The 27,484-nt window shown below is 52.1% G+C and overlaps 1 protein-coding gene across 3 annotated transcripts in view; it reads right to left on the bottom strand.

Annotated features, from left to right (window-relative positions):
- The window catches only part of CHERP (calcium homeostasis endoplasmic reticulum protein), a 200,358-nt gene that overhangs the window by 73,309 nt on the left and 99,565 nt on the right, over positions 1–27,484 (bottom strand). For 2 of the 3 annotated variants that reach the window (XM_075315030.1, XM_075315041.1), the window contains exons 10-11: positions 19,130–19,565; positions 16,593–16,831 (exon numbers count right to left, since the gene is read on the bottom strand). In XM_075315030.1, coding sequence (XP_075171145.1) covers positions 16,593–16,831; positions 19,130–19,565 — 675 coding nt within the window. The remainder of the gene's footprint in view (positions 1–16,592; positions 16,832–19,129; positions 19,566–27,484) is intronic. The other variant, XM_075315049.1, reaches the window with a different exon arrangement.

Here is a 27,484-nt window from a genome sequence, read left to right as displayed (position 1 = left end):
CGGCCAGTCTGGAGCGACGAGGATGGCGCGGCGGCAGTCGGACCTGATCTTGCGTAACACTCTGGGCAGCAGTGCCAGAGGAGGAAATACATAAGGCAGTCGAAACTGCGACCAATCCTGAACTAATGCGTCCGCCGCCAGAGCTCTGTGATCTTGAGACCGTGCCATGAATGCCGGGACTTTGTTGTGCCGAGACGCCATGAGGTCGACGTCCGGCGTTCCCCAGCGGCAACAGATCTCTTGAAACACGTCCGGGTGAAGAGACCATTCCCCTGCGTCCATGCCCTGGCGACTGAGAAAGTCTGCTTCCCAGTTTTCTACGCCCGGGATGTGAACTGCGGAGATGGTGGAGGCTGTGGCCTCCGCCCACAGCAGAATCCGCCGAACTTCTTGGAAGGCTTAACGACTGCGTGTGCCGCCCTGGTGGTTGATGTACGCGACCGCCGTGGCGTTGTCCGACTGTATGCGGATCTGCCTGCCCTCCAGCCACCGATGGAACGCCTTTAGGGCTAGATACACTGCCCTTATCTCCAGAACATTGAGCTGAAGGGAGGACTCTGTCGGAGTCCAGGTTCCCTGAGCCCTGTGGTGGAGAAAAACCGCTCCCCACCCTGACAGACTCGCGTCCGTCGTGACCACAGCCCAGGATGGGGGCAGGAAGGATTTTCCCCTCGACAAAGAAGTGGGAAGAAGCCACCACTGAAGAGAGGTTTTGGCTGCCAGTGAAAGAGAGACGTTCCTGTCTAGGGACGTCGACCTCCTGTCCCATTTGCGGAGAATGTCCCATTGAAGTGGACGCAGATGAAACTGCGCAAAGGGAACTGCCTCCATTGCTGCCACCATCTTCCCTAGGAAGTGCATGAGGCACCGCAAGGGGTGTGACTGGGCCCGAAGAAGAGAGTGCACCCCTGTCTGCAGCGAACGCTGTTTGTCCAGCGGAAGCTTGACTATCGCTGAGAGAGTATGAAACTCCATCCCGAGGTAAGTCAGTGATTGGGTCGGTGTCAATTTTGACTTTGGGAAATTGATGATCCACCCGAACCTCTGGAGAGTCTCCAGAGCAATGGTCAGGCTGTGTTGGCATGCCGCCCGGGAGGGAGCCTTGACTAGGAGATCGTCTAAGTAAGGGATCACCGAGTGGCCCTGAGAGTGTAGGACCGCCACCATGGATGCCATGACCTTGGTGAAGACCCGTGGGGCTGTCGCCAGGCCGAAAGGCAGTGCCACAAACTGAAGGTGTTCGTCCCCGATGGCGAAACGCAGGAAGCGTTGATGCTCTGGTGCAATTGGCACATGGAGATAAGCATCCCTGATGTCGATTGATGCTAGGAAGTCTCCTTGGGACATCAAAGCGATGACAGAACGGAGAGATTCCATCCGAAACCGTCTGGTGAGCAGTTTGAGGTCCAGAACGGGACGGAATGATCCGTCCTTTTTTGGCACCACGAACAAGTTGGAGTAAAAACCGCGACCACGTTCTTGAAGGGGAACGGGGATCACAACTCCTTCTGGCTTCAGAGTGTTCACCGCCTGAAAAAGTGCATCGGCTCGCTCGGGGGGCGGAGATGTTCTGAAGAAACGAGTCGGAGGACGAGAGCTGAGCTCTATCCTGTAACCGTGAGACAATGTCTCTCACCCATCGGTCTTGGACATGTGGCCACCAGGCGTCGCAAAAGCGGGAGAGCCTGCCACCGACCGAGGATGCGGTTTGGGGAGGCCGAAAGTCATGAGGCCGCCTTGGAGATGGTGCCTCCGGCGGTCTTTGGAGGACGTGACTTAGACCGCCATGCATAAGAGTTCCTCTGGCCCTTCTGAGGCCTGTTGGACGTGGAGGATTGGGACTTGGCTGAGGGCCGAAAGGACCGAAACTTCGATTGAATTTTTCGTTGCTGAGGTCTGTTTGGTTTGGACTGGGGTAAGGACGAGTCCTTTCCCTTGGATTGCTTAATAATTTCATCCAATTGCTCGCCAAACAAACGGTCGCCAGAAAATGGCAAACCGGTTAGGAACTTCTTGGAAGCAGAGTCTGCCTTCCATTCGCGTAGCCACATGGCCCTGCGGACTGCCACCGAATTGGCGGACGCTACCGCTGTACGGCTCGCAGAGTCCAGGACGGCATTCATGGCGTAGGATGAAAAAACCGACGCCTGAGAAGTCAAAGACGCAACTTGCGGAGCAGAGGTACGTGTGAGCGCATTAATCTCAGACAGACAAGCTGAGATAGCTTGGAGTGCCCACACTGCTGCAAAGGCTGGGGCAAAAGACGCGCCTATGGCTTCATAGATGGATTTCATCAGGAGCTCTATTTGCCTGTCAGTGGCATCCTTGAGCGATGAACCATCTGCCACTGATACTACGGATCTAGCCGCCAGTCTAGAGACTGGAGGATCCACCTTGGGACATTGAGCCCAACCCTTAACTACGTCAGCGGGGAAGGGGTAACGTGTGTCATTAAGACGCTTAGAAAAGCGCTTGTCCGGAAATGCTCTGTGCTTCTGGACAGCATCTCTGAAGTTAGAGTGATCGAAAAACGCACTCCGTGTACGTTTGGGAAACCTAAACTGGTGTTTCTCCTGCTGCGAAGCAGACTCCTCTATAGGTGGAGTTGGGGGAGAAAGACCTAGCACCTGGTTGATGGACGCTATAAGGTTATTTACTATGGCGTCCCCTTCCGGTGTATCAAGATTGAGAGCAACGTCAGGGTCAGAGCCCTGAGCTGCGACCTCCGCTTCATCCTCCAGAGAGTCCTCAAGCTGAGACCCCGAACAGTGTGATGAAGTCGGGGAAGGTTCCCAGCGAGCCCGCTTAGCCGGTCTGGGACTGCGGTCCGTGTCGGAGTCCTCCCCGTGAGACCCAGGAGTCACCCCAGGAGCACGCTGCTGCGCAGACAGAGAGGGGCCTGGGGGCGATGAACTCACAGTGCCCGAGGCCTGTGTAAGGACCGATCTGGACTGCAAGGCTTCTAGTATCTTAGCAGACCATCTGTCCATAGACTGAGCCATGGATTGTGAAAGCGACTCAGAGAGTTTCTCAGCCAAAGCTGCAAACTCTGTCCCTGCCACCTGGACAGTGGAAGCCGGCGGTTCTACCTGAGCCGAGGGTCCCACCAGTGCCCGAGGCTCCGGCTGAGCGAGTGCAACAGGGGCCGAGCATTGCTCACAGTGCGGGTAGGTGGAACCTGCAGGTAACCTAGCCGCACAAGAGGTACAGGTTGCAAAATAACCCTGCGTCTTGGCACCCTTGCTCTTTGCGGACGACATGCTGTTGTCTCCTCGGAGAGTGATCACTGAGGGTATATAGCCAAACGCAAAACAATGCGGCCGAACAGAGAAAATGTATACATATATATATATATACACTTCGGCACCCCAGGGGGACCAGCACCGTGTAACCGGTGTGGCTTACCGACCGCCCCAAAGCGGTTGCGTGTCCACCAGATTCCCTGCCTTGGGCCTCCCAGAGCTGCAGAGCTCGTTCTGAAATCCTCCACCGGCAGAAGTGATTGTAAAAATGGCTGCCGGAGCTCTCAGGGGAGGAGGGAGCCGCGGGCGGCGACTAATAAAGTGCGGGAATCTGGTGCCCCACAGTGATCAGTGAGGGGGGAGGAGGATACCTAAGTATGCTCCAGCCCTCACTGCCGACGTCCAGTCGACCGTCCCGCCCTTACCCCTGACTGGCAGGCCCGGGGGCGGGAGTTATAGTACTAGGCCGCATGAAGCCGGGGACTAAAGTTAATAACGCAGCCGGCAAACAGGCGCGGTCGGCGCGGTAGTCCCGGTCGTCACAAAAAACAGCAGCCGCTGCAGCGTCTGTGACACAGGGGCTCCATGCACCGTCCCCAAGGGGACACAGAGTACCTTTAGATGCAGGGCCTGTCCCTGATGATACCAAGTCTCCTGTCCGGCAGATTCCCCCAGGGGCTGCGGAGGGAGCCCGGTCCCAGTGAATGGTGACCGGTTAGGATCCCACTTCTCCCAGAGCCTCTAAGGGATGGGGAAGGAAAAACGGCATGTGGCTCCAGCCTCTGTACCCGCAATGGGTACCTCAACCTTAACAGCACCGCCGACTTAGTGGGGTGAGAAGGGAGCATGCCGGGGGCCCTCTTTTCTTCCATCCGATACAATCAGCAGCTGCTGCTGACTAAAATGGGAGCTTGAGTGAATGTGTGCCTCCTTCAACACAAAGCAAAAAACTGAGGAGCCCGTGATGCACGGGAGGGTGTATAGGCAGAGGGGAGGGGTTACACTTTTTAAAGTGTAATACTTTGTGTGGCCTCCGGAGGCAGAAGCTATACACCCAATTGTCTGGGTCTCCCAATAGAGCGACAAAGAAGAAGGGAATTTTGTTTACTTACCGTAAATTCCTTTTCTTCTAGCTCTAATTGGGAGACCCAGACAATTGGGTGTATAGGCTATGCCTCCGGAGGCCGCACAAGAAGGGAATTTTGTTACTTACCGTAAATTCCTTTTCTTCTAGCTCTTATTGGGAGACCCAGACGATTGGGGTATAGCTGCTGCCCTCTGGAGGCCACACAAAGCACTACACTAAAAAGTGCAAGGCCCCTCCCCCTCTGGCTATACCCCCCCGTGGTATCACGGGTTCTCCAGTTTTAGTGCCAAAGCAAGAAGGAGGAAGCCAATAACTGGTTTAAACAAATTAACTCCGAATAACGTCGGAGAACTGAAAAACCGTTCAACATGAACAACATGTGTACCCGCAAACAACCAAGAAATCCCGAAGGACAACAGGGCGGGTGCTGGGTCTCCCAATAAGAGCTAGAAGAAAAGGAATTTACGGTAAGTAACAAAATTCCCTTCTTCTTCAGCGCTCTATTGGGAGACCCAGACGATTGGGACGTCCAAAAGCTGTCCCTGGGTGGGTAAAGAGATACCTCATGTTAGAGCTGCAAAACAGCCCTCCCCTACGGGGATGTCACTGCCGCCCGCAGGACTCTTCTACCTAAGCTGGCATCCGCCGAAGCATAGGTATGCACCTGAAAATGTTTGGTGAAAGTGTGCAGACTCGACCAGGTAGTTGCCTGGCACACCTGTTGAGCCGAAGCCTGGTGTCGTAGCGCCCAGGACGCACTCACGGCTCTGGTTGAATGGGCTTTCAGCCCTGAAAGAACCGGAAGCCCTGCAAAACGGTAGGCTTCCAGAATTGGTTCTTTGATCCATCGAGCCAGGGTGGCTTTAGAAGCCTGCAACCTCTTGCGCGTACGAGCGACAAGGGCATCGGAACGGCGTACGGGCGCCGTGCGTGAAATGTAGATTCTGAGTGCTCTCACCAGATCTAGCAAACGTAAATCATTCTCATACCGGTGAACCGGATGAGTGCAAAAGGACGGTAAGGAGATATCCTGATTAAGATGAAACGAGGATACTACCTTAGGGAGAAACTCCGGAATGATGCGCAGCACTACCTTGTCCTGGTGAAAACACCAGGAAGGGAGCCTTGGATGACAGAGCTGCCAGCTCAGACACTCGCCGAAGCGATGTGATCGCAACGAGAAACGCCACCTTCTGTGACAGGCGAGAAAAAGAAACTTCCTTCAGAGGCTCGAAAGGCGGCTTCTGGAGAGCAACTAGAACCCTGTTCAGATCCCATGGATCCAACGGCCCCTTGTACGGGGGTACGATATGACAAACCCCCTGCGGGAACGTGGGCACCTTAGAAAGACGTGCTAGACGCTTCTGAAAGAACACGGATAGTGCTGAGACTTGCCCTTTGAGGGAGTCTAGCGACAAGCCCTTTTCTAACTCCTATTGTAGGAAGGAAAGAAAGATAGGCAATGCAAATGGCCAGGGAGACACTCCCTGAGTAGAGCACCAGATTAAGAAAACCTTCCACGTTCTGTGGTAGATCTTAGCAGACGTGGGCTTCCTAGCCTGTCTCATGGTGGCAACGACCCCTTGGGATAATCCTGAAGACGCTAGGATCCAGGACACACAAGCCACACAGTCAGGTTCAGGGCCGCAGAATTCCGATGGAGAAAAACGGCCCTTGAGACAGTAAGTCTGGTCGGTCTGGTAGTGACCCCGGTCGGCCGACCATGAGATGCCACAGATCCGGGTACCACGATCTCCTCGGCCAGTCTGGTGCGACGAGTATGACGCGGCTGCAATCGGATCTGATTTTTGCGCAGTACTCTGGGCAAGAGTGCCAGAGGTGGAAACACATATATGAGCCGGAACTGCGACCAATCTTGCACTAAGGCGTCTGCCGCCAGAGCTCTGTGATCGCGCGATCGTGCCATAAATGCCGGGACCTTGTTGGTGTGCCGAGACGCCATTAGGTCGACGTCCGGCCCCCCCCCAGCGGCAACAGATTTCCTGAAACACGTCCGGGTGAAGGGACCATTCCCCCGCGTCCATGCCCTGGCGACTGAGGAAGCCTGCTTCCCAGTTTTCTACGCCCGAGATGTGAACTGCGGATATGGTGGATGCTGTGTCCTCCACCCACATGAGGATTCGCCGGACTTCCTGGAAGGCTGCTGACTGCGTGTCCCTCCTTGGTGGTTGATGTATGCCACCGCTGTGGAGATGTCCGACTGGATTCGGATCTGCTCCCTTCTAGCCACTTTTGGAAAGCTAATAGGGTAAGATACCCTGCCCCGATTTCCAGCACATCGAACTGAAGGGTGGACTCCTGCTGAGTCCACGTCCCCTGAGCCATGTGGCGGAGACAAACTGCTCCCCACCCTGACAGACTCGTATCTGTCGTGACCACTGCCCAGGATGGGGGCTATGGCAATGAGGTGGGAATAAGCCACTATTGCAGCGAGTCCTCGGCCGTCAGGGAAAGGGAGACTTCCCGTCCAGGGAGGTTGACTGCCCATCCCATTTGCGGAGAATGTCCGATTGCCGTTGGCGCAGATGAAACTGCGCAAAGAGAACTGCCTCGATGGCTGCCACCATCTTCCTTAGGAAGTGCATGAGGCGCCTTAAGGGGTGCGACTGGCCTTGAAGGAGAGACTGCACCTCTGTCCACAGTGAACGCTGCTGGTTCAGCGGAAGCTTCACTATGGCTGATAGAGTATGAAACTCCATGCCGAGATACGTTAGTGATTGAGTCGGAGACAGATTTGACCTTGCCAAATTGATGATCCACCCGAAAGTCTGGAGAGTCTCCAGCGTAACATTCAGGCTGCGTTGGCATGCCTCGAGGGAGGTTGCTTTGACGAGTAGATCGTCCAAGTACGGAATCACTCCGTGAGAGTGCAAGACTGCTACCACTGCTGCCATGACCTTGGTGCCCACCCGTGGGGCTGTCGCCAGACTGAATGGCAGAGCTACGAACAGAAGATGTTCGTCTCCTATCACAAAACGTAGAAAACGTTGGTGCTCCGTAGCAATTGGCACGTGGAGATAGGCATCTTTGATGTCTGTTGAGGCAAGGAAGTCTCCTCGAAACATTGAGGCAATGACGGATCGGAGGGATCCCATCCGGAACCGCCTGGCGTTCGCATGCTCGTTGAGCAGTTTCAGAACCAGAACAGGACGGAAGGAACCGTCCATTTTTGGAGCCACAAAGAGATTGGAGTACAAACCCTCGCCCTCGTTCCTGAGGGGGGACAGGGATCACCACTCCTTCTGCTCTTAGAGCGTCCACCGCCTGCAGCAGGGCATCTGCTCGGTGGAGAGGTGGGGCCGTTCTGAAGAATGGAGTCGGAGGACGAGAACAGAACACTGTCCTGTGCACGTGAGCACAATGTCCGTCACCCACCGGTCTGTGACCTGTGGCAGCTAAATGTCGCCAAAGGCGGGGGAGTCTGCCATCAACCGCGGATGCGGAGAGAGGGAGAGAGCTGAGAGTCATGAGGAGACCGCCTTGGTAGCGGTTCCTCCGGCTGCCTTCTTTGGGCGTGATTGAGCCCGGCCGGAATCTGAGCCCGTCTGAGGTTTTGTAGCCCTTTTGCACGAGGACAATTGGGACCTGCCCGAGCTTGGGAAGGACCGAAACCTCGACTGTACTTTTAGGACAGCATTAATAGGGTAAGTCGCAGTGCAGACATTGCGGAGTTACGGACGCCTCTGCGGTACAGATGTACATGTGCTCAAGGCCAGCTGCGCAAGAACCGCTGAAAAGGTTAGGTTGCCTATACGGCTGTGAATGCCGGAGCAACCGACACGCCGATAGCCTCCTAGACAGATTTCAACCAGAGTCCATCTGTCTGTGAATGGCATCTTTAAGTGAAGCCCCATCTCCAGTGCAACTATGGCTCTATATGCAAGCCTGGAGATTGGAGAATCCACCTTTGGACCCTGGGTCCAGCGCTGACCACGTCAGGGGAAAAAAGGGATAACGTGTATCCTAAAAACGTTTGGAGAAGACGCTTATCTGGTAAGCGTGGTGTTCCTGGACTGCTTCTCTGAAGTCAGCGTGGCCAGAAAAATACTCAATATCTGCGTGAGACACTGAAAAGGAACTTCTCCTGTTCGTCTCCTATCTCCACTGGGGGAGCTGAGGGAGGAAGATCCAACCTTCCATTGGTGGACGGTATAGGATCATTCCGTATGGCGGTACCACCCGGTGTATCCGGATTGAGAGCGATGTCAGTATCAAAGCCCTGAAGAGCTGCCTTTTGTTCAAGTAGATTGCCCATGGGTGCAAGTCTCTAAATTATGACTACTCCGTCCCTGTCCATGGACAGGGTTGACAGGAGGTTTCTTTGGCCACAACTAGTAGAGCCCCGGCAGACGAAGTGCTAGAGACCCCGGCAGACGACGTGCTACAGGGGAGCATGCACACAATGGGACGGTGTCATGAACAGCATCCCATGTAGTAAAAACAGCACTGAAAACTGTGTTGCTTTTTTGCCACTGCCGACTAGCTATCTAGAAGTATATAGCCAAGATTGGTGACCGTACATTGCAATGTATAGCATACAGGCATAAAGTACAAATGACCACTGCAGCACAAGCAATACAAGCAGCATAGAAGCCTGTGCCCTGGCACCCCTGCTCTTCTGCTGCTGTATACTAGTCATCTAGGGGAATATAGCCCAGAAGAGTGACCCTACAGTGCAATGTATAGCATACAAGCACAAGTACAAATGAACACTGCAGCACATGCAATACAAGCAGCGTAGAAGCCTGTGCCCTGGCACCTCTGCTCTTCTGCTGCTGTAGACTGGTCATCTAGGGGAATATAGCCCAGAAGAGTGACCATACAGTGCAATGTATAGCATACAAGCACAAGTACAAATGCACACTGCAGCCCCTGCAATACAAGCAGCATAGAAAAAAACCTGTGCCCCAGCACCCTTGGTTTTCTGCTGCTGTAGTCTAGCCATTCCAGAAGAATATAGCTAAGACTAGCGACTGTACAGTGCAATGTATAGCATATCAGCATAAACACAAATGAACACCTCAGTCGTGCAAAACAAGCAGCCTAGAAAGCCTGTGCCTTAGCACACCTGCTTTCCTGCTGCTGATGAGTCGCTCCCCAAGCGGGCATACAGCGACCTATGCAGTTAAAAACAACACATGTATACACTGCATATCTATTGTGGTCAGCACTATGTGTGCCCTTACCGCCCGCCTATAAGCGGGTGTATGAACGCCACTGTCCTGCCTTGGTGCCCCGAGCTCTGCAGTAATGGCTGCCGGCTTCTTCCCCAGCTCGTGTGAGGAGGGGCGGGCCGTGGGCGTGCCCCAAGGCAGAGCGGGAATCCGGCGCCCGACAGTGTGCAGTGAGAGGGCTGGAGCATGTAAAAAGGCTCCAGCCCTCGGCGCTGCTGATTGCTCAGCGCCTGTCCCCTTCCCTGAGTGACAGGGAGGGGGCGGGAACGAAGCGGCACTAGGCCGCAGAAGCCGGGGACTGGAGTTATAAGCGCCGCCGCCGTAAAAGCGCGGTCGGCGCCCAGTCCCCGGCGAACTACAAGTCCCAGCCGCGCCGCCGCTCCCGGAGCGTCCGGCGCGGTAGTTCCCAAAACATAAAGTCACTCAGCAAGGCTGCAGTGACTGTAACCCTTTACTGTCCCCGGCGCACTAGCACACCCAGCAAGTCTGGAGTGTGCTGTGCCTGTGTGTACGGGGACACAGAGTACCTGTAATGGTGCAGGGCCATGTCCCTGAACGGTACTCCAGCTCCACATCCAGCAGGTTCAAATGGGTCTGTGGATGGAGCCCGGCATCAGAGCTTTGAGGCCGGCAGGATCCCACTTCCACAGAGCCCCTCAGGGGGATGTGGAAGGAAAACAGCATGTCAGGCTCCAGCCCTGTACCAGCAATAGGTACCTCAACCTTACAACACCATCCAGGGGTGAGAAGGGAGCATGCTGGGGACACTATATGTGTCCTCTTTTCTTCCATCCGAAATAGTCAGCAGCTACTGCTGACTAAAATCTGTGGAGCTATGCGTGGATGTCTGACCTCCTTCGCACACAAAGCTAAAACTGGAGAACCCGTGATACCACGGGGGGGTATAGCCAGAGGGGGAGGGGCCTTGCACTTTTTAGTGTAGTGCTTTGTGTGGCCTCCAGAGGGCAGCAGCTATACCCCAATCGTCTGGGTCTCCCAATAGAGCGCTGAAGAAAGTATTACACTCAAAAGTGTTAAGCCCCTCCCCTTCTGCCTATACACCCCCCGTGCTCCCACGGGCTCCTCAGTTTTGGTGCAAAAGCAAGAAGGAGGAAAAAGAATTATAAAACTGGTTTAAAGTAACTTCAATCCGAAGGAATATCGGAGAACTGAAACCATTCAACATGAACAACATGTGTACACAAAAAAACAGGGGCGGGCGCTGGGTCTCCCAATTAGAGCTAGAAGAAAAGGAATTTACGGTAAGTAAACAAAATTCCCTTCTTCTTTGTCGCTCTATTGGGAGACCCAGACAATTGGGACGTCCAAAAGCAGTCCCTGGGTGGGTAAAATAATACCTCGTAAGAGAGCCGTAAAACGGCCTCTTCCTACAGGTGGGCAACCGCCGCCTGAAGGACTCGTCTACCTAGGCTGGCATCCGCCGAAGCATAGGTATGCACTTGATAGTGCTTCGTGAAAGTGTGCAGGCTCGACCAGGTAGCTGCCTGACACACCTGCTGAGCCGTAGCCTGGTGCCTCAAAGCCCAGGACGCGCCCACGGCTCTGGTAGAATGGGCCTTCAGCCCTGAGGGAACCGGAAGCCCAGCCGAACGGTAAGCTTCGATAATTGGATCCTTGATCCACCGAGCCAGGGTTGATTTGGAAGCCTGTGACCCTTTACGCTGGCCAGCGACAAGGACAAAGAGTGCATCCGAGCGGCGCAGTGGCGCCGTACGAGAAATGTAGATTCTGAGTGCTCTCACCAGATCTAACAAGTGTAAATCCTTCTCACATTGGTGAACTGGATGAGGACAAAAAGAAGGTAAGGAGATATCCTGATTGAGATGAAAGGGGGATACCACCTTAGGGAGAAATTCCGGAACCGGACGCAGAACCACCTTGTCCTGGTGAAACACCAGGAAAGGGGTATTGCATGAAAGCGCTGCTAGCTCAGACACTCTCTGAAATGAAGTGACTGCCACTAGAAAAACCACTTTCTGCGAAAGGCGTGAGAGAGAAATATCCCTCATTGGCTCGAATGGTGGTTTCTGAAGAACCATCAGCACCCTGTTCAGATCCCAGGGTTCTAACGGCCGCTTGTAAGGAGGGACGATGTGACAAACCCCCTGCAGGAACGTGCGTACCTGTGGAAGTCTGGCCAGGCGCTTCTGGAAAAACACAGAGCGCTGAGACTTGTCCCTTAAGGGAGCCGAGCGACAAACCCTTTTCCAGTCCAGATTGAAGGAAGGACAGAAAAGTGGGCAAGGCAAAAGGCCAGGGAGAAATACCCTGAGCAGAACACCACGACAGGAAAATTTTCCACGTCCTGTGGTAGATTTTAGCGGACGTTGGTTTCCTAGCTTGTCTCATAGTGGCAATGACGTCTTGAGATAACCCTGAAGACGCTAGGATCCAGGACTCAATGGCCACACAGTCAGGTTGAGGGCCGCGGAATTCAGATGGAAAAACGGCCCTTGAGACAGCAAGTCTGGTCGGTCTGGTAGTGCCCACGGTTGTCCGACCGTGAGATGCCACAGATCCGGGTACCACGACCGCCTCGGCCAGTCTGGAGCGACGAGGATGACGCGGCGGCAGTCGGCCCTGATCTTGCGTAACACTCTGGGCAACAGTGCCAGCGGAGGAAACACATAAGGGAGTTGAAACTGCGACCAATCCTGAACTAAGGCGTCTGCCGCCAGAGCTCTGGGATCTTGAGACCGTGCCATGAACATTGGTACCTTGTTGTTGTGCCGGGACGCCATGAGGTCGACGTCCGGCACCCCCCAGCGGCAACAGATCTCCTGAAACACGTCCGGGTGAAGGGACCATTCCCCTGCGTCCATGCCCTGGCGACTGAGATAATCTGCTTCCCAGTTTTCCACGCCTGGGATGTGAACTGCGGATATGGTGGAGGCCGTGGCTTCCACCCACATCAAAATCCGCCGGACTTCCTGGAAGGCTTGCCGGCTGCGTGTGCCGCCTTGGTGGTTGATGTATGCCACCGCTGTGGAGTTGTCCGACTGAATTCGGATCTGCTTGCCCTTCAGCCACTGCTGGAACGCTTTCAGGGCAAGATACACTGCCCGTATTTCCAGAACATTGATCTGAAGCGAGGACTCTTGCTGGGTCCACGTACCCTGAGCCCTGTGGTGGAGAAAAACCGCTCCCCACCCTGACAGACTCGCGTCCGTCGTGACTACTTCCCAGGATGGGGGTAGGAAGGATTTCCCCTTCGATAATGAAGTGGGAAGGAGCCACCACCGAAGGGAAGCTTTGGTCGCCTGAGAGAGGGAGACGGTCCTGTCGAGGGATGTCGGCTTCCTGTCCCATTTGCGTAAGATGTCCCATTGAAGAGGACGCAGGTGAAACTGCGCGAAAGGGACTGCCTCCATTGCTGCCACCATCTTCCCCAGGAAGTGCATGAGGCGCCTCAAGGGGTGTGACTGGCCTTGAAGGAGAGATTGTACCCCTTTCTGTAGTGACTGCTGCTTGATCAGCGGAAGCTTCACTATCGCTGAGAGGGTATGAAACTCCATGCCAAGATATGTCAGCGATTGGGCCGGTGTCAGATTTGACTTTGGAAAATTGATGATCCACCCGAAACCCTGGAGAGTCTCCAGGGTAGCGTCGAGGCTGCGTTGGCATGCCTCTTGAGAGGGTGCCTTGATCAGCAGATCGTCCAAGTACGGGATCACCGAGTGACCCTGCGAGTGTAGGAGCGCTACTACAGTAGCCATAACCTTGGTAAAAACCCGTGGGGCTGTTGCCAGGCCGAACGGCAGTGCCACGAACTGCAGGTGTTCGTTTCCTATGGCGAAGCGCAAGAAGCGCTGGTGCTCTGGGGCAATCGGTACGTGGAGATAAGCATCTTTGATATCGATCGATGCAAGGAAATCTCCTTGGGACATTGAGGCGATGACGGAGCGGAGGGATTCCATCCTGAACTGTCGGGTTTTTACGTGTTTGTTGAGCAGTTTCAGGTCCAGGACCGGGCGGAAAGACCCGTCCTTCTTTGGGACCACAAACAAGTTGGAGTAAAAACCTTGGCTCTGTTGCTGAAGAGGAACAGGGACCACCACTCCTTCTGCCTTCAGAGTGCCTAGCGCCTGCAGAAGAGCCTCGGCTCGCTCGGGAGGCGGGGATGACCTGAAGAATCGAGTCGGGGGACGAGAGGTGAACTCTATCTTGTAACCGTGAGACAGAATGTCTCTCACCCAGCGGTCTTTTATTTGTGGCAGCCAGGTGTCGCAAAAGCGGGAGAGCCTGCCACCGACCGATGATGCTACTAGAGGAGGTCGAAAGTCATGAGGAAGCCGCTTTGTTAGCGGCGCCTCCGGTGGTCTTTTTAGGACGTGACTTAGACCGCCATGCATCAGAGTTCCCTTGTTCTTTCTGAGACCTTTTAGACGAGGAGAATTGGGACCTGCCCGCGCCCCGAAAGGACCGAAACCTCGACTGCCCTCTCCTCTGTTGGGGTATGTTCTGTTTGGGCTGGGGTAAGGATGTATCCTTTCCCTTGGATTGTTTGATGATTTCATCCAGACGCTCGCCAAACAGCCTGTCGCCAGAAATTGGCAAACTGGTTAAGCGCTTTTTGGAAGCAGAATCTGCCTTCCATTCCCGTAGCCACAAGGCCCTGCGGAGTACCACCGAATTGGCGGCCGCAACCGCCGTACGGCTCGCAGAGTCCAGGACCGCATTAATAGCGTAAGACGCAATTGCCGAGGTCTGGGTGGTAATGGATGCCACTTGTGGCGCGGCCGTGCATGTGGCTGCTTCAATTTGCGCTTGACCTGCTGAGATAGCTTGTAGCGCCCAAACGGCTGCGAATGCTGGGGCAAAAGAAGCTCCGATAGCTTCATAGATGGATTTCAACCAGAGCTCCATCTGCCTGTCAGTGGCATCTTTGAGCGAGGCCCCATCTTCCACTGCAAGTATGGATCTAGCCGCCAGTCTGGAGATTGGAGGGTCCACTTTGGGACACTGAGTCCAACCTTTAACCACGTCAGGGGGAAAAGGATAACGTGTATCCTTAAGGCGCTTAGAAAACCGCTTATCTGGACAAGCATGGTGATTCTGGACTGCCTCTCTGAAATCAGAGTGGTCTAGAAACATACTCTGTGTGCGCTTGGGGAACCTGAAACGGAATTTCTCCTGCTGAGACACTGACTCCTCCGCCGGAGGAGCTGAGGGAGAAATATCCAGCATTTGATTGATGGACGCAATAAGATCGTTCACTATGGCGTCCCCGTCTGGAGTATTAAGATTGAGAGCGCCCTCAGGATCAGAATCCTGATCAGCTGTCTCTGCATCATCAACCAGAGATTCCCCCCGCTGAGACCCTAAACAATATGATGTCGAGGGAAATTCTAAGCGAGCCCGCTTATTCGGTCTGGGGCTGGGGTCTAAGTCATAACCCTCAGCCTGGGATGTATGAGATACCCCGGGAGGACATTGTTGGACCAACTGAGGGGGGTCAGGGAACAATGATTCAACAGAGTCCCTTTGCTGAGATACCGGCCTGGACTGCAAGGCTTCTAGTATCTTAGCCATAGTCTCAGAGAGTTTTGCAAACTCAGTCCCCGTCACCTGGACAGTGTCAACAGGTGGCTCCCCCTGGGCCCCTCTTAGCAGAGGCTCTGGCTGAACAAGTGCCACAGGGGCCAAACAGTGCACACAATGAGGGTCAGTGGAACCTGCCGGTAGTGGGGTCATACATGCGGCGCAGGCAGCATAATAAGCCTGTGTTTTGGCACCCCTGCCTTTTGTGGGCGCCATGCTATTGTTTTCCCTGTGTAACACAATAGGGTATATAGCCAGAATGAACTGTGCTCATACAGTGTAGAGTATATACTATAAACAAACAATGTATCAATACACTACAGCACCATGGGGCTAGCACCAACAGGTGCTGCTTACCACCCGCTTTAAAGCGGTTGTGAGGCCACCAGAGACCGTGTCTGGGTCTCCCAGGGTTTGTCCCTCTCTGCAGCGTCGGAGGAGCTGACAGAAATGGCTGCGGCGTCCTGACGAGAGGAGGGAGCCGTGGGCGTGGCCGAGAAAGTGCGGGAACTGTGCACAGTGAGGGGGGGGTGGAGTATGCAAATCATACTCCAGCCCTCAGTGCTGCTCGTTCCGTGCAGCGTCCCGCCCTTCCCCCTGCCTGTCAGGGCTGAGGGCGGGAGAAAGGGAAAACTAGGCCGCAAGCCAAGCCGGGGACTCGAGTATAAGCGTGGCCGCCGTAAAAGCGCGGCACACGCCGAAGTCCCCGGCGAACTACAAGTCCCAGCCGCGCCGCAGTTTCCCAGGGCAGCGGCGGTTAGCGCGGTAGCCCCTACATATAAACACACTCAGCGACGCTGAGTGTGTAATGGCACATTTAACCCGGTCAGCGCCGCGGCCCGGTGCACTAGCACACCCAGCAAAGCTGAGGTGTTGCCGTGCGCGGTCCCCACAGGGATACAGAGTACCTTCACGTAGCAGGGCCATGTCCCTGAATGGTACCCGGCTCCTATCCAGCAGGCTCCACAGGAGTTGTGGATGAAGCACGGTCTCAGTGCCTGGAGACCGATAGGATCCCACTTCGCCCAGAGCCCTGAGGGGGATGGGGAAGGAAAACAGCATGTGGGCTCCAGCCTCCGTACCCGCAATGGATACCTCAACCTTAACTACACCGCCGACAAGAGTGGGGTGAGAAGGGAGCATGCTGGGGGCCCTATATGGGCCCACTTTTCTTCCATCCGACATGGTCAGCAGCTGCTGCTGACCAATCTGTGGAGCTGTGCTGTGTGTGTCTGACCTCCTTCGCACAAAGCAAAAAACTGAGGAGCCCGTGGGAGCACGGGGGGGTGTATAGGCAGAAGGGGAGGGGCTTAACACTTTTGAGTGTAATACTTTGTGTGGCCTCCGGAGGCATAGCCTATACACCCAATTGTCTGGGTCTCCCAATAGAGCGACAAAGAAAAGGCATTTTGTAAATATATTGGATTAACCATGTAAATATATCTGCTATATAAAATATTTCTTGAGGTTACATAATTAAAACTGGTGACTACTAAGTGCAATTACCTTAACCAATGGAGCCATAAGTCCTGCTGGGAGATCAAAGTAAGGAACATTTGGAACAAGGCTTGGGTCATCATGATTAACATGTGGAGGTCCTTGTCTACGTATGTGAGGTGGTTGCCCATTAAAACCATGTGGCGGAGGGCCAAAATCTTGGTGTTGGGGGCCTCCCCATGGAGGATGTTCATTCATGCCAGGGTGCGGCATCCTGTGGCCTTGGTGATGGTGTGGCGGTCCCATTTCTAAAGAGAGGTTCAGATTGATTTAAGTGATATAAAATAAAACGTTATCTATAATAAGTCATTTCCATGCATCGTTTTGGGAACCTGCTCACTGCTTAACACCTAATAAGTCTTATAAGGTAGATAAAAGTTATATTTTACTGTACAAGCTCCTACCACATATGGAAAATGTAGAAGCATTTACAGTAGTAATAATATCTAATATATAATCTTACACGGTTATATCAACAGATAAGAGATTCTAACACTATGTTCAGTAATTAACCATTACAATGGGTCCAGCAGCAATCTGTGGGCAAAACAATTGTGCAGAGAACCTTATTTATAAATGAACAACCAATTTATGCAGGAGCCGTATTTTTTTTTTTTTAACATTGAAGTCTATGGACAACAGATGAGTTCGGCCTCAGTTTTTCTTTCATTTGTAAAGGATCTGTTTTTTGCTTGCTGGAGCAGCTTCATATCAAAGATAATGGATCCAGCTGAAATCAGTTACTTCAAAATGGACCAAAATGTTGTCTGCACAACTATTTTTCCAACGGATTGCTGCTAGATCCATTCTAACAGACGATTACTGGACAGGAGAACTTAGCCTAACATGCAAGATTCATTTGTGCCATTTTTTATGGAGTAATTTAAAGCTAATCTGTCAGCAGATATTGCAAAACAATCACAAACTGATTAGACCGGATAATGATTTTCACAGTAAGGCTAAGTTCACACTTCCGTTGTTTTGTATCAGTCACATGCGTCGCTTGACGCATGTGACTGATGCGTTGTACAACAGATGACAACGGATGGCAAAGAAAGAATTTCATTGTCGGACTCCATTGTGTGCTGGGGGCGGAGGGCGGAGTTCAGAGGGTGGAGCTGAGGACGTCAGTTCCACGGTCTGTATGGCTGGGGACAGGTGAGTGAGAGGTGTGTGTGTACATGCGGAGAGGGGGTGGAGTGCGAGGGGGCGGAGCCGTGGAGCTGAGGACTTCAGTGCCGCGGGGACTGCAGGGCTGGGGACAAGTGTGAGTGTGTGTGTGTGTACACATGGGGAGTGCGGGAGGGGCGGAGCCGAGTGGGGAAGTGTCGGCCTCCTTGCACACTGTATCCAGGGTAAATATCGGGTATAAGCAAAGCAAATTTTTGCTTGGTTAACCGATATTTATCTTGGATACCAGCTTAGCGCGGGCTCCCTGCCCCCGTAACCACTGTAAATATCGGGTAACTAACCAAAGCACATTGCTTGGTTACCCGATGTTTATCCTGGTTACGGGGGCAGGAAGCCAAAGAGAGCATGCGCAGCAAAATCCTACGGATCGCACTGCTCAAAAAACGTTACAGGCTGTTTGCTCCCGCCCGGCGGTCAGTTAAAAAACGACTGACCATGACACAGCGGATGCAACGCAGCATCATTAGTCGCAATCCGTCACTAATAGAAGTCTATGGGGAAAAACAGGATTCCTGCAAAATATTTTGCAGGATACCGTAATTCCTCAAGGCGGCGGATTGTGACTGATGCAAAACAACGGAAGTGTGAACTTAGCCTAAGTACACCAATCTTAACAGAATTGCTGTATAATTTTGAGGTCACTGAGAGGTCGTCAATTAAGGCAGGTGGGCGGAAATTGAGGAAACTTTATAAAGGATTATACAGGCAATCCTTTGATTTTCACAGTAAATACACAAGTCTCGTCAGATCTAAACACACACACTAATATATATATATATATATATATATATATATATATATATATATATATATATATATATATATATATATACATATATACACACACATACATATATATATACATATATATATATACACACATATAAATACATACATACACACACACATATACATATACATACATTATATATATATTATATATATATACACATACATACATACATACATACATACATACATACATATATATAGTGTTCTCCCCGCTGAGAACACTAGCGTCTCCACAAGAATGAGTTGACATAGTGCAGCTCAGAAGCCTGTGCAGCAGGTCAGTTTGCAGAGCGCTAAAAGAAGCACAGTGGGCATGAGATTTCTATAAATCCCATTCATTGTGCTTGTACTGCACATCGCAGTATTTTGGACCCAGGGAAAATACACTGCGTCCAAAACACTAACACTGATTGTGGGCACAGGCCTAACAACTAAGAATAGCTTAACCTCCCTCTTTTACCATCATAAGAAAACAATCCATTTACAAAAAGCATCAAAATATTTTTAGTCTATTGTTCAATAGAGAAGTGAACATTAACAGGATGGACTATAATCAATACTACCTGCAGGAAAGTCTCCTTGAGGATAATCAAAACGATGAGGGAAGGGTGGTCTCTCAAAAGGATGGCGTGGAGGAAAGTCATCCTGCATAAAACGTGGTGGAAATCTGTTGAAATTATGAGGATGAGGTGGCTGATTGAACTGTGGAGGGTGCTGTTGATGAGGAGGAAATGGCCCCCGGAAATGTGGAGGATGCTGCATGCGAAAATGTGGGTCTCTTTGAGCACCGCCACCACCCCATGGAGGTTGCTCATGCTGGTTACTCCAAGGAGCATCAAACTGGTTATTCCATGGAGGTTCCCGCTGATTGTTCCATGCTGGTTCAGGTTCATTGTTCCAGTTAGGATCTCTGTCATTCCACATGCCTTCGTGGCTATTATTCCATGGAGGGCAATGAGGGGGGCCCTGATGATGAGGAAAAGGGGGCTGATCACAGGGCTATAGATAAAGTTAAAATGACAAGAATTTAATGATAGTAATTTAACAAAGCTGAAATGTGCTCAAAATCACAAACATACACCACAGATGTGCCAAAAAAAACCCCTCCACATTCATTCATTCGGTGGCACTCACAATATGAATATCTTGCATTAGAAGCGTCACCACGTGTAATATCAATCATTTCTAAAATATGTGGCGCAAGAGAAAAGGAAAAAGGGGGGTGAATATAAAAAAGAGAATTTTGTTACTTACCGTAAATTCTTTTTCTTATAGTTCCGTATTGGGAGACCCATACCATAGGTGTTTAGCTTCTGCCTCCGGAGGACACACAAAGTACTACACTTAAAAGTGTAGCTCCTCCCTCTGAGCTTATACACCCCCTGGTAGCCCGTCCTAGCCAGTTTAGTGCAAAAGCTGAAGGAGAATAGCCACCCACAAGTAGAACCGAGTAAGAACCGGGACAACCGGAGACTCTGTCCACGACAACAGCCGGTGATAACACACGGAACAAGAAAATTGCCAACAGGCAACAGGGAGGGAGCTGGGTCTCCCAATACGGAACTATAAGAAAAAGAATTTACGGTAAGTAACAAAATTCTCTTTTTCTTTATCGTTCCTTTGGGAGACCCATACCATGGGACGTTCCAAAGCTGTCCCTGGGTGGGAATAAACAGAAAAACTAAGAAGTAGGCGGAGCCTAACTTCACAAGTGGGCGACAGCCGCCTGAAGGATGCGTCTGCCCAAGCTCGCATCTGCCGAAGCATGAGCATGCACTTGGTAGTGCTTCGAAAAGGTATGCAGGCTAGTCCAAGTGGCAATTAATCACCAAAGTCCACTTACTTATATACACTTCTATAGAATCTGACTAAACACAAGCTTGACACCGAATTACCGGCCAAGAATGAAGTGAATTAATACAATATCGTTAATGAAATATTATTTTATTATCAATAAACTCACAAATATACACTTTTCAAACAAGAGAGCCACCTGGGGGGCACATGGTTCCAGAATATTTGCATATCATCACCATCCTATATGTAACGTATCTTTAATCCAAACACAGGATAATTACATCCAGTATTTATACATAGATACTAATCAGATCAAAATTACATCCAGTGTCTATTCACATTGACATATGGTGTATAACCTCATAATGATTCCGCATCAACATATAATCTTAATCTTTTTCAAAAAGCAGCGGCGAAACGTACGTCAGGGGTGGTGGGACGCATGGCCAGACGAATCAGTCAATAATGTAAGTATCCATTCTAAAGGTCCAGTCACACTAAGCAACTTACCAGCGATCCCAACAACGATAGGGATCGCTGGTAAGTTGCTAGGAGGTTGCTGGTGAGCTGTCACACTGCGACGCTCCAGCGATCCCACCAGCAACCTGACCTGGCAGGGATCGCTGGAGCGTGGCTACACGAGTTGCTGGTGAGCTCACCAGCAACCAGTGACCAGCCCCCAGTCTCCTAGTTACAGCACACATCAGGTTAATTAACCCGATGTGTGCTGCAGCTAAATGTGCACAGAGCAGGGAGCAGCGCACACTGAGCGCTGGCTCCTTGCTCTCCTAGTTACAGCACACATCGGGTTAATTGCCTGATGTGTCCTGCAGCTATCTGTGCACAGAGCAGGAGCCGGCAGCACAGGCAGTGAGAGCGGAGGAGGCTGGTATCAAAGGTAAATATCGGGTAACCAAGGACAGGGCTTCTTGGTTACCCGATGTTTACATTAGTTACCAGCCTCAGCAGAAGCTGGCTCCCTGTTCACTGCACATTAGTTGTTGCTGTCTCGCTGTCACACACAGCGATCTGTGCTTCCCAGCGGGACAGCAACAACTAAAAAATGGCCCAGGACATTCAGCAACAACCAACGACCTCACAGCAGGGGCCAGGTTGTTGCTGGATGTCACACACAGCAACATCGCTAGCAACGTCACAAAAGTTGTTCGTTACCAGCGATGTTGCTAGCGATGTTGCTTAGTGTGACGGGGCCTTAATACTCAATCTCTAAAAGCGTATCTTAAATACTTTATCTGCAACGCATATCTCTGCTGTATTGCCCTATCATGTATACATAGATAACGAGTGCCCTTTGTTGCGTTATCAGCGTGATATATGGGGATTAGTCGCTGGTAGATGGTGGTGACGCAGTGGCTGAATTGTGTCTTATCATATATACAAATCAGCAGGTGCTGAGTAGATATATCAATAGATGACAATGATTTAGCCATGCGTGTGATCTGCTTCAGTATACCAGTGACGTTTAGAGGGTATTGGACTATATATCTGTCCACCTCAATATGCCGCGCTGATGAAAGCATAGAAGAAGGTTAGGTGATGATATATTGGGCAGCAGCAGTGATATACCCATTGAGATTAGTCGTGTATGTCTGGATGACTAATTGAAGGTTGCTCTCTTGGGCATTCTTTAAGATTATATGTTGATGCGGAATCATTATGAGGTTATACACCATATGTCAATGTGAATAGACACTGGATGTAATTTTGATCTGATTAGTATCTACCGTATTTTTCGGACTATAAGACGCACCTGACCATAAGACGCACCCTGGTTTTAGAGGAGGAAAATAGGAAAGAAGGGAATTTTGTTACTTACCGTAAATTCCTTTTCTTCTAGCTCCTATTGGGAGACCCAGACGATTGGGTGTATAGCTACTGCCTCCGGAGGCCACCCAAAGCATTACACTAAAAAGTGTAAGGCCCCTACCCTTCTGGCTATACACCCCCAGTGGGATCACTGGCTCACCAGTTTTAGTGCAAAAGCAAGAAGGAGGAAAGCCAATAACTGGTTTAAACAAATTCACTCCGAAGTAACATCGGAGAACTGAAAACCATTCAACATGAACAACATGTGTACCCGAAAACAACCAAAAATCCCGAAGGACAACAGGGCGGGTGCTGGGTCTCCCAATAGGAGCTAGAAGAAAAGGAATTTACGGTAAGTAACAAAATTCCCTTCTTCTTCGGCGCTCCATTGGGAGACCCAGACGATTGGGACGTCCAAAAGCTGTCCCTGGGTGGGTAAAGAAATACCTCATGTTAGAGCTGCAAGACAGCCTTCCCCTACGGGGAGGCAACTGCCGCCTGCAGGACTCTTCTACCTAGGCTGGCGTCCGCCGAAGCATAGGTATGCACCTGATAATGTTTGGTGAAAGTGTGCAGACTCGACCAGGTAGCTGCCTGGCACACCTGTTGAGCCGTAGCCTGGTGCCGTAATGCCCAGGACGCACCCACGGCTCTGGTAGAATGGGCCTTCAGCCCTGATGAAACCGGAAGCCCAGTAGAACGGTAGGCTTCAAGGATTGGTTCCTTGATCCATTGAGCCAGGGTGGATGTTGCAGCCTGCGATCCCTTGCACTGACCAGTGACAAGGACAAAGAGTGCATCCGAGCGGCGCAGGAGCGCCGTGCGGGAATGTAGATTCTGGGTGCTCTACACCAGATCCAACAATGCAAAGCCATTACATATCGATGAAATGGAGAAAAGGAAGGTAAGGAGATATCCTGATTGTGATAAAAAGGGGATACCACCTTAGGGAGAAACTCTGGGATCGGACGCAGCACTACCTTATCTTGGTGAACACCAGGAAGGGAGCTCTGGATGACCTCGCTGCTAGTTCTGACACTCTCCGAAGAGACGTGACCGCTACCAGAAAGGCCACTTTCTGTGAAAGTCGAGAAAGTGAAAACAACCCTCAGAGGCTCGAAGGGCGGCTCCTAAAGAGCAATTAATACCCTGTGCAGATCCCATGGGTCTGACGGCCTCTTGTACGGAGGGACAATGTGATAATCCCCCTGCAGGAACGTGCGTACCTGAGGAAGTCGTACTAGGCGCTTCTGAAAGAATACCGACAGCGCTGCGACTTGTCCTTTAAGGGAGCCGAGCGACAAACCTTTTCCCAATCCAGATGCAGGAAGGGGGGAAAAAGGAGACAATGCAAATGGCCAGGGAGACACTCCCTAAGCAGAGCACCAAGATAAGAATAACTTCCACGTCTTGTGGGAGATTTTGGCAGACGTCGGCTTCCTAGCCCGTCTCATGGTGGCAATGACGTCTTGAGATAATCCTGAAGACGCTAGGATCTCGGACTCGATGGCCACACAGTCCGGATCAGGGCCGTAGAATTCAGTGGAAAAAACGGCCCTTGGGACAGTACGTCTGGCCAGTCTGAGAGTGCCCACGGTTGGCCGACCGTGAGATGCCACAGATCCGGGACCACGACCTCCTCGGTCAGTCTGAGACGACGAGGATGGCGCGGCGGCAAGCGGAGCTGAGCTTGCGTAGCACTCTGGGCAACAGTGCCAGAGTAGGAAACACATAGGGTAGCTGGAACTGCGACCAATCCTGAACTAGGGCGCCTGCCGCCAGAGCTCTTTGCTCGTGAGACCGCGCCATTAAAATCGGGACCTTGTTGTTGTGCCGAGACGCCATTAGGTCGACGTCCGGCATCCTCCAGCGGCTACAGATTTCCTGACACCATACTGGGTGCAGAGGCCATTCCCCTGCGTCCATGCCCAGGCGACTGAGGAAGTCTGCTTCCCAATTTTCTACGCCCGGGATGTGAACTGCGGATATGGTGGATGCTCTGTCCCCCACCCACATCAGAATCCGCCGGATTGCCTGGTAGGCTTGGCGATGCGTGTTCCGCCTTGGTGGGCGATGTCTGCCACCGCTGTGGAATTGTCCGACTGAATTCGGATCTGTTTTCCTTCCAGCCACTGCTGGAAGGCTTGCAGGGCAAGATGCACTGCCCAGATTTCCAGAACATTGAGCTGAAGGATGGACTCCTCTGGAGAGAGTCCTTGACCGTCTGAGAAGGGAAACGTTCCTTTCTAGGGACGTCGACTCCCCAACCCATTGGCAAAGCATGTCCCATTGAAGTGGACGCAGTGAAACTGCGCGAAGGTGACTGCCTCTGCATGAGGCGTCTTAAGGGGTGTGACTGGCCTTGAAGGAGAGACTGCACCCCCGTCTGTAGTGAACGCTGCTTGTCCAGCGGAAGCTTCACTATGGCTGAGGGAGTGTGAAACTCCATGCCCAGATATGTCAGCGATTGGGTCGGTGCCCGATGTAACCTTGAAAAGTTGATGATCCACCCGAAACTCTGGAGAGTCTCCAGCGCCACGTTCAGGCTGTGTCGGCATGCCTCTTGAGAGGGTGCCTTGACAAGTGGATCGTCCAGTAAGGATCACAGAGTGACCCTGAGAGTGCAGGACTGCTCCCACTGCTGCCCTGAACTTGGTGAAAACCCGTAGGGCTGTCGCCAGACCGAAGGGCAGGGCTACGCACTGAAGATGCTCGTCTTCAATAACGAAACGTAGCAAACGCTGGTGCTCTGGAGCAATCGGCACGAGGGGATAAGCATCCTGATGTCTATTGATGCTAGGAAAATCTCCTTGAGACATTGAGGCAATGACGGAGCGGAGGGTTACATCCGGAACCGCCTGGCCTTCACGTGCTTGGTGAGCAGTTTTAGGTCCAGAACGGAACGGAAAAAGCCACCCTTTTTTGGCACCCCAATAAGATTGGAGGAAAAAACCGTGTCTTGTTCCTGAAGAGGAACAGGGATTACCACTCCTTCTGCCTGCAGAAGAGCATCGGCTCGGTGGGGGGGGGAAGCTGAAGAATCGAGCCGGAGGACGAGAACAGAGCTCTATCCTGTACACGTGAGACACAATGTCTCTCACCCACCGGTCTGTGACCTGTGGCAGCTAAATGTACCCAGAAGCGGGAGATTCTGCCACCAACCGCGGATGCGGGGAGAGAGAGCTGAAATACATGAGGAGATCGCCTTGGCAGCGGTTCCTCCTGCTGCCTTCCTTGGGCGTGAATGAGCCCGGCCGGAATCTGAGCCCCTCTGAGCCTTTTGAGCCCTTTTAGACGAGTACAATTGGGACTTGCCCGAGCCTGGGAAGGACCAACCTCGACTGTCCCCCCAGGACAGCATTACTAGGGTAAGTCGCAATGCAGACATTGCGAGGTTAAGGACACCACCTGCGGCACAGATGTACATGTGCTCAAGACCAGCTGCGCAAGACCAGCTGAAATAGGTTAGGGTGCCCATACGGCTGCGAATGCCGGAGCAACCGACACGCTGATAGCTTCACAGACAGATTTCAACCCGAGGTCTGTCTGTTAATGGCATCTTTAAGTGAATTCCCATCTCCCCTGCAACTATGGATCTAGCCGCAAGCCTGGAGATTGGGGGATCCACCTTTGGACCCTGGGTCCAGGGCTGTACCACATCAGGGTAAAGGGATAATGTGCATCCTTAATACGTTTGGAGAAAACGTTTATCTGGTAAGCGTGGTGTTTCTGAACTGCGTCTCTGAAGTCAGCGTGGTCAGAAAAAGTACTCAATCTACGCATGAGTACTGAAAAAGGATTTCTCCTGCTGTGAAGCTGACTCCTCCACTGGGGGAGCTGAGGGAGAAATATGCAACATTCCATTGATGGACGCTATAAGATCATTCACTATGGCGTCCCCATCCGGTGTATCCGGATTGAGAGCGGTGTCAGGACCAAAGCCCTGATCAGCTACGTCTGCCTCATCATACAGAGAGTCGTCCTGCTGGGACCTTGACCAGTGATGAAGCCGAGTGTCGCACCCAGCGAGCTAGCTTAGGCTGTCTGGGACTGCCGTCCGTGTCAGAGCCTTCACCCTGGAATGCCTGGGACCCCCCCGGAGTACTGAGTACGTTCCAAATGAGGGTGGCCAGGGAGCATTAATCAAGATTGCCCATGGCCTGTCTGGAGTGCAAAGTCTCCATCCCATGACAATCTCCGTCCCTGTCCCTGGACAGGGTTCACAGGTGGTTTCTTTGGCCACTTCTAGTAGAGACCCCGGCTGACCAAGTGCTACAGGGGAGCATTGCCCACAATGGGGGTCAGTGAAACCTGCCGGTGGAACAGTATCTGCAGGAAAAGCAGCATAGAAAGCCTGTGTTGCTTTTTTGCTGCTGTATTCTAGTCATCTATGCAATGTACAACATACAAGCATAAACACCTCAGCACATGCAATACAAGCAGCATAGAAAGCCTGTGCCTTGGCACCCTTGCTTTTTTGCTGCTGTTGTCCAGCCATCTAGGAGAATATAGCCCAGAGTAGCGACCGTACAGTGCAATGTATAGCATACAAGCATATATACAAATGAACACTTCAGCACATGCAGTACAAGCAGCCTATAAAGCCTGTGCCTTGGCACCCATGCTTTTTTGCTGCAGTTGTCCAGCCCTCTAGGAGAATATAGCCAAGAGTAGCGACCGTACAGTGCAATGTATAGCATACAAGCATAAGTACAAATGAACACTTCAGCCATGCAATACAAGCAGCCTAGAAAACCTGTGCCTTAGCACCCTTGCGTTTTTGCTGCTGTTATCTCGCCATCTAGAAGGTCATATAGCCAAAGATAGCGACCTACAGTGCAGTGTATAGCATACAGGCATAAAATACAAATGGACACTTCGGTAGGTAGTGGGGTCAGCACTTCAGGTGCTGCTTACCGCCCGCCTATAACGCGGGTGTGTGGTCGCCAGAGCCCTGTGTTGGTTGCCCAGAGCATGTCTCCGTTCCCCAGCTCGGACGGCGTGCAGGAATGGCTGCCGGCGTCCTTCTCCAGCTCGTGTGACGAGGGGCGGGCCGTGGGCGTGCCCCAGACAAGAGCGGGAAACTGGCGTCCCACTGTGTCCAGTGAAGGGGGCTGGAGAATGCAAAGCAGACTCCAGCCCTCGGCGCTGACTGTCTGTACAGCGTCCCGCCTCTCCCCTGACTGGCAGGGCTGGAGGCGGGAACGAAACGAAAACTAGGCCGCAAAGCCGGGGACTCGAGTAATAAGCGCGGCCGTCCATGTGCACGGCCAGCGCGGAAGTCCCCGGCGCAC

This window comes from Anomaloglossus baeobatrachus, chromosome 1 (genome assembly GCF_048569485.1).
Source record: "Anomaloglossus baeobatrachus isolate aAnoBae1 chromosome 1, aAnoBae1.hap1, whole genome shotgun sequence".
NCBI classification, from domain to species: domain Eukaryota; kingdom Metazoa; phylum Chordata; class Amphibia; order Anura; family Aromobatidae; genus Anomaloglossus; species Anomaloglossus baeobatrachus.
The sequence above is the reverse complement of the archived record's forward strand: the minus strand, read 5'-3'. Positions and strand labels throughout refer to the sequence as shown.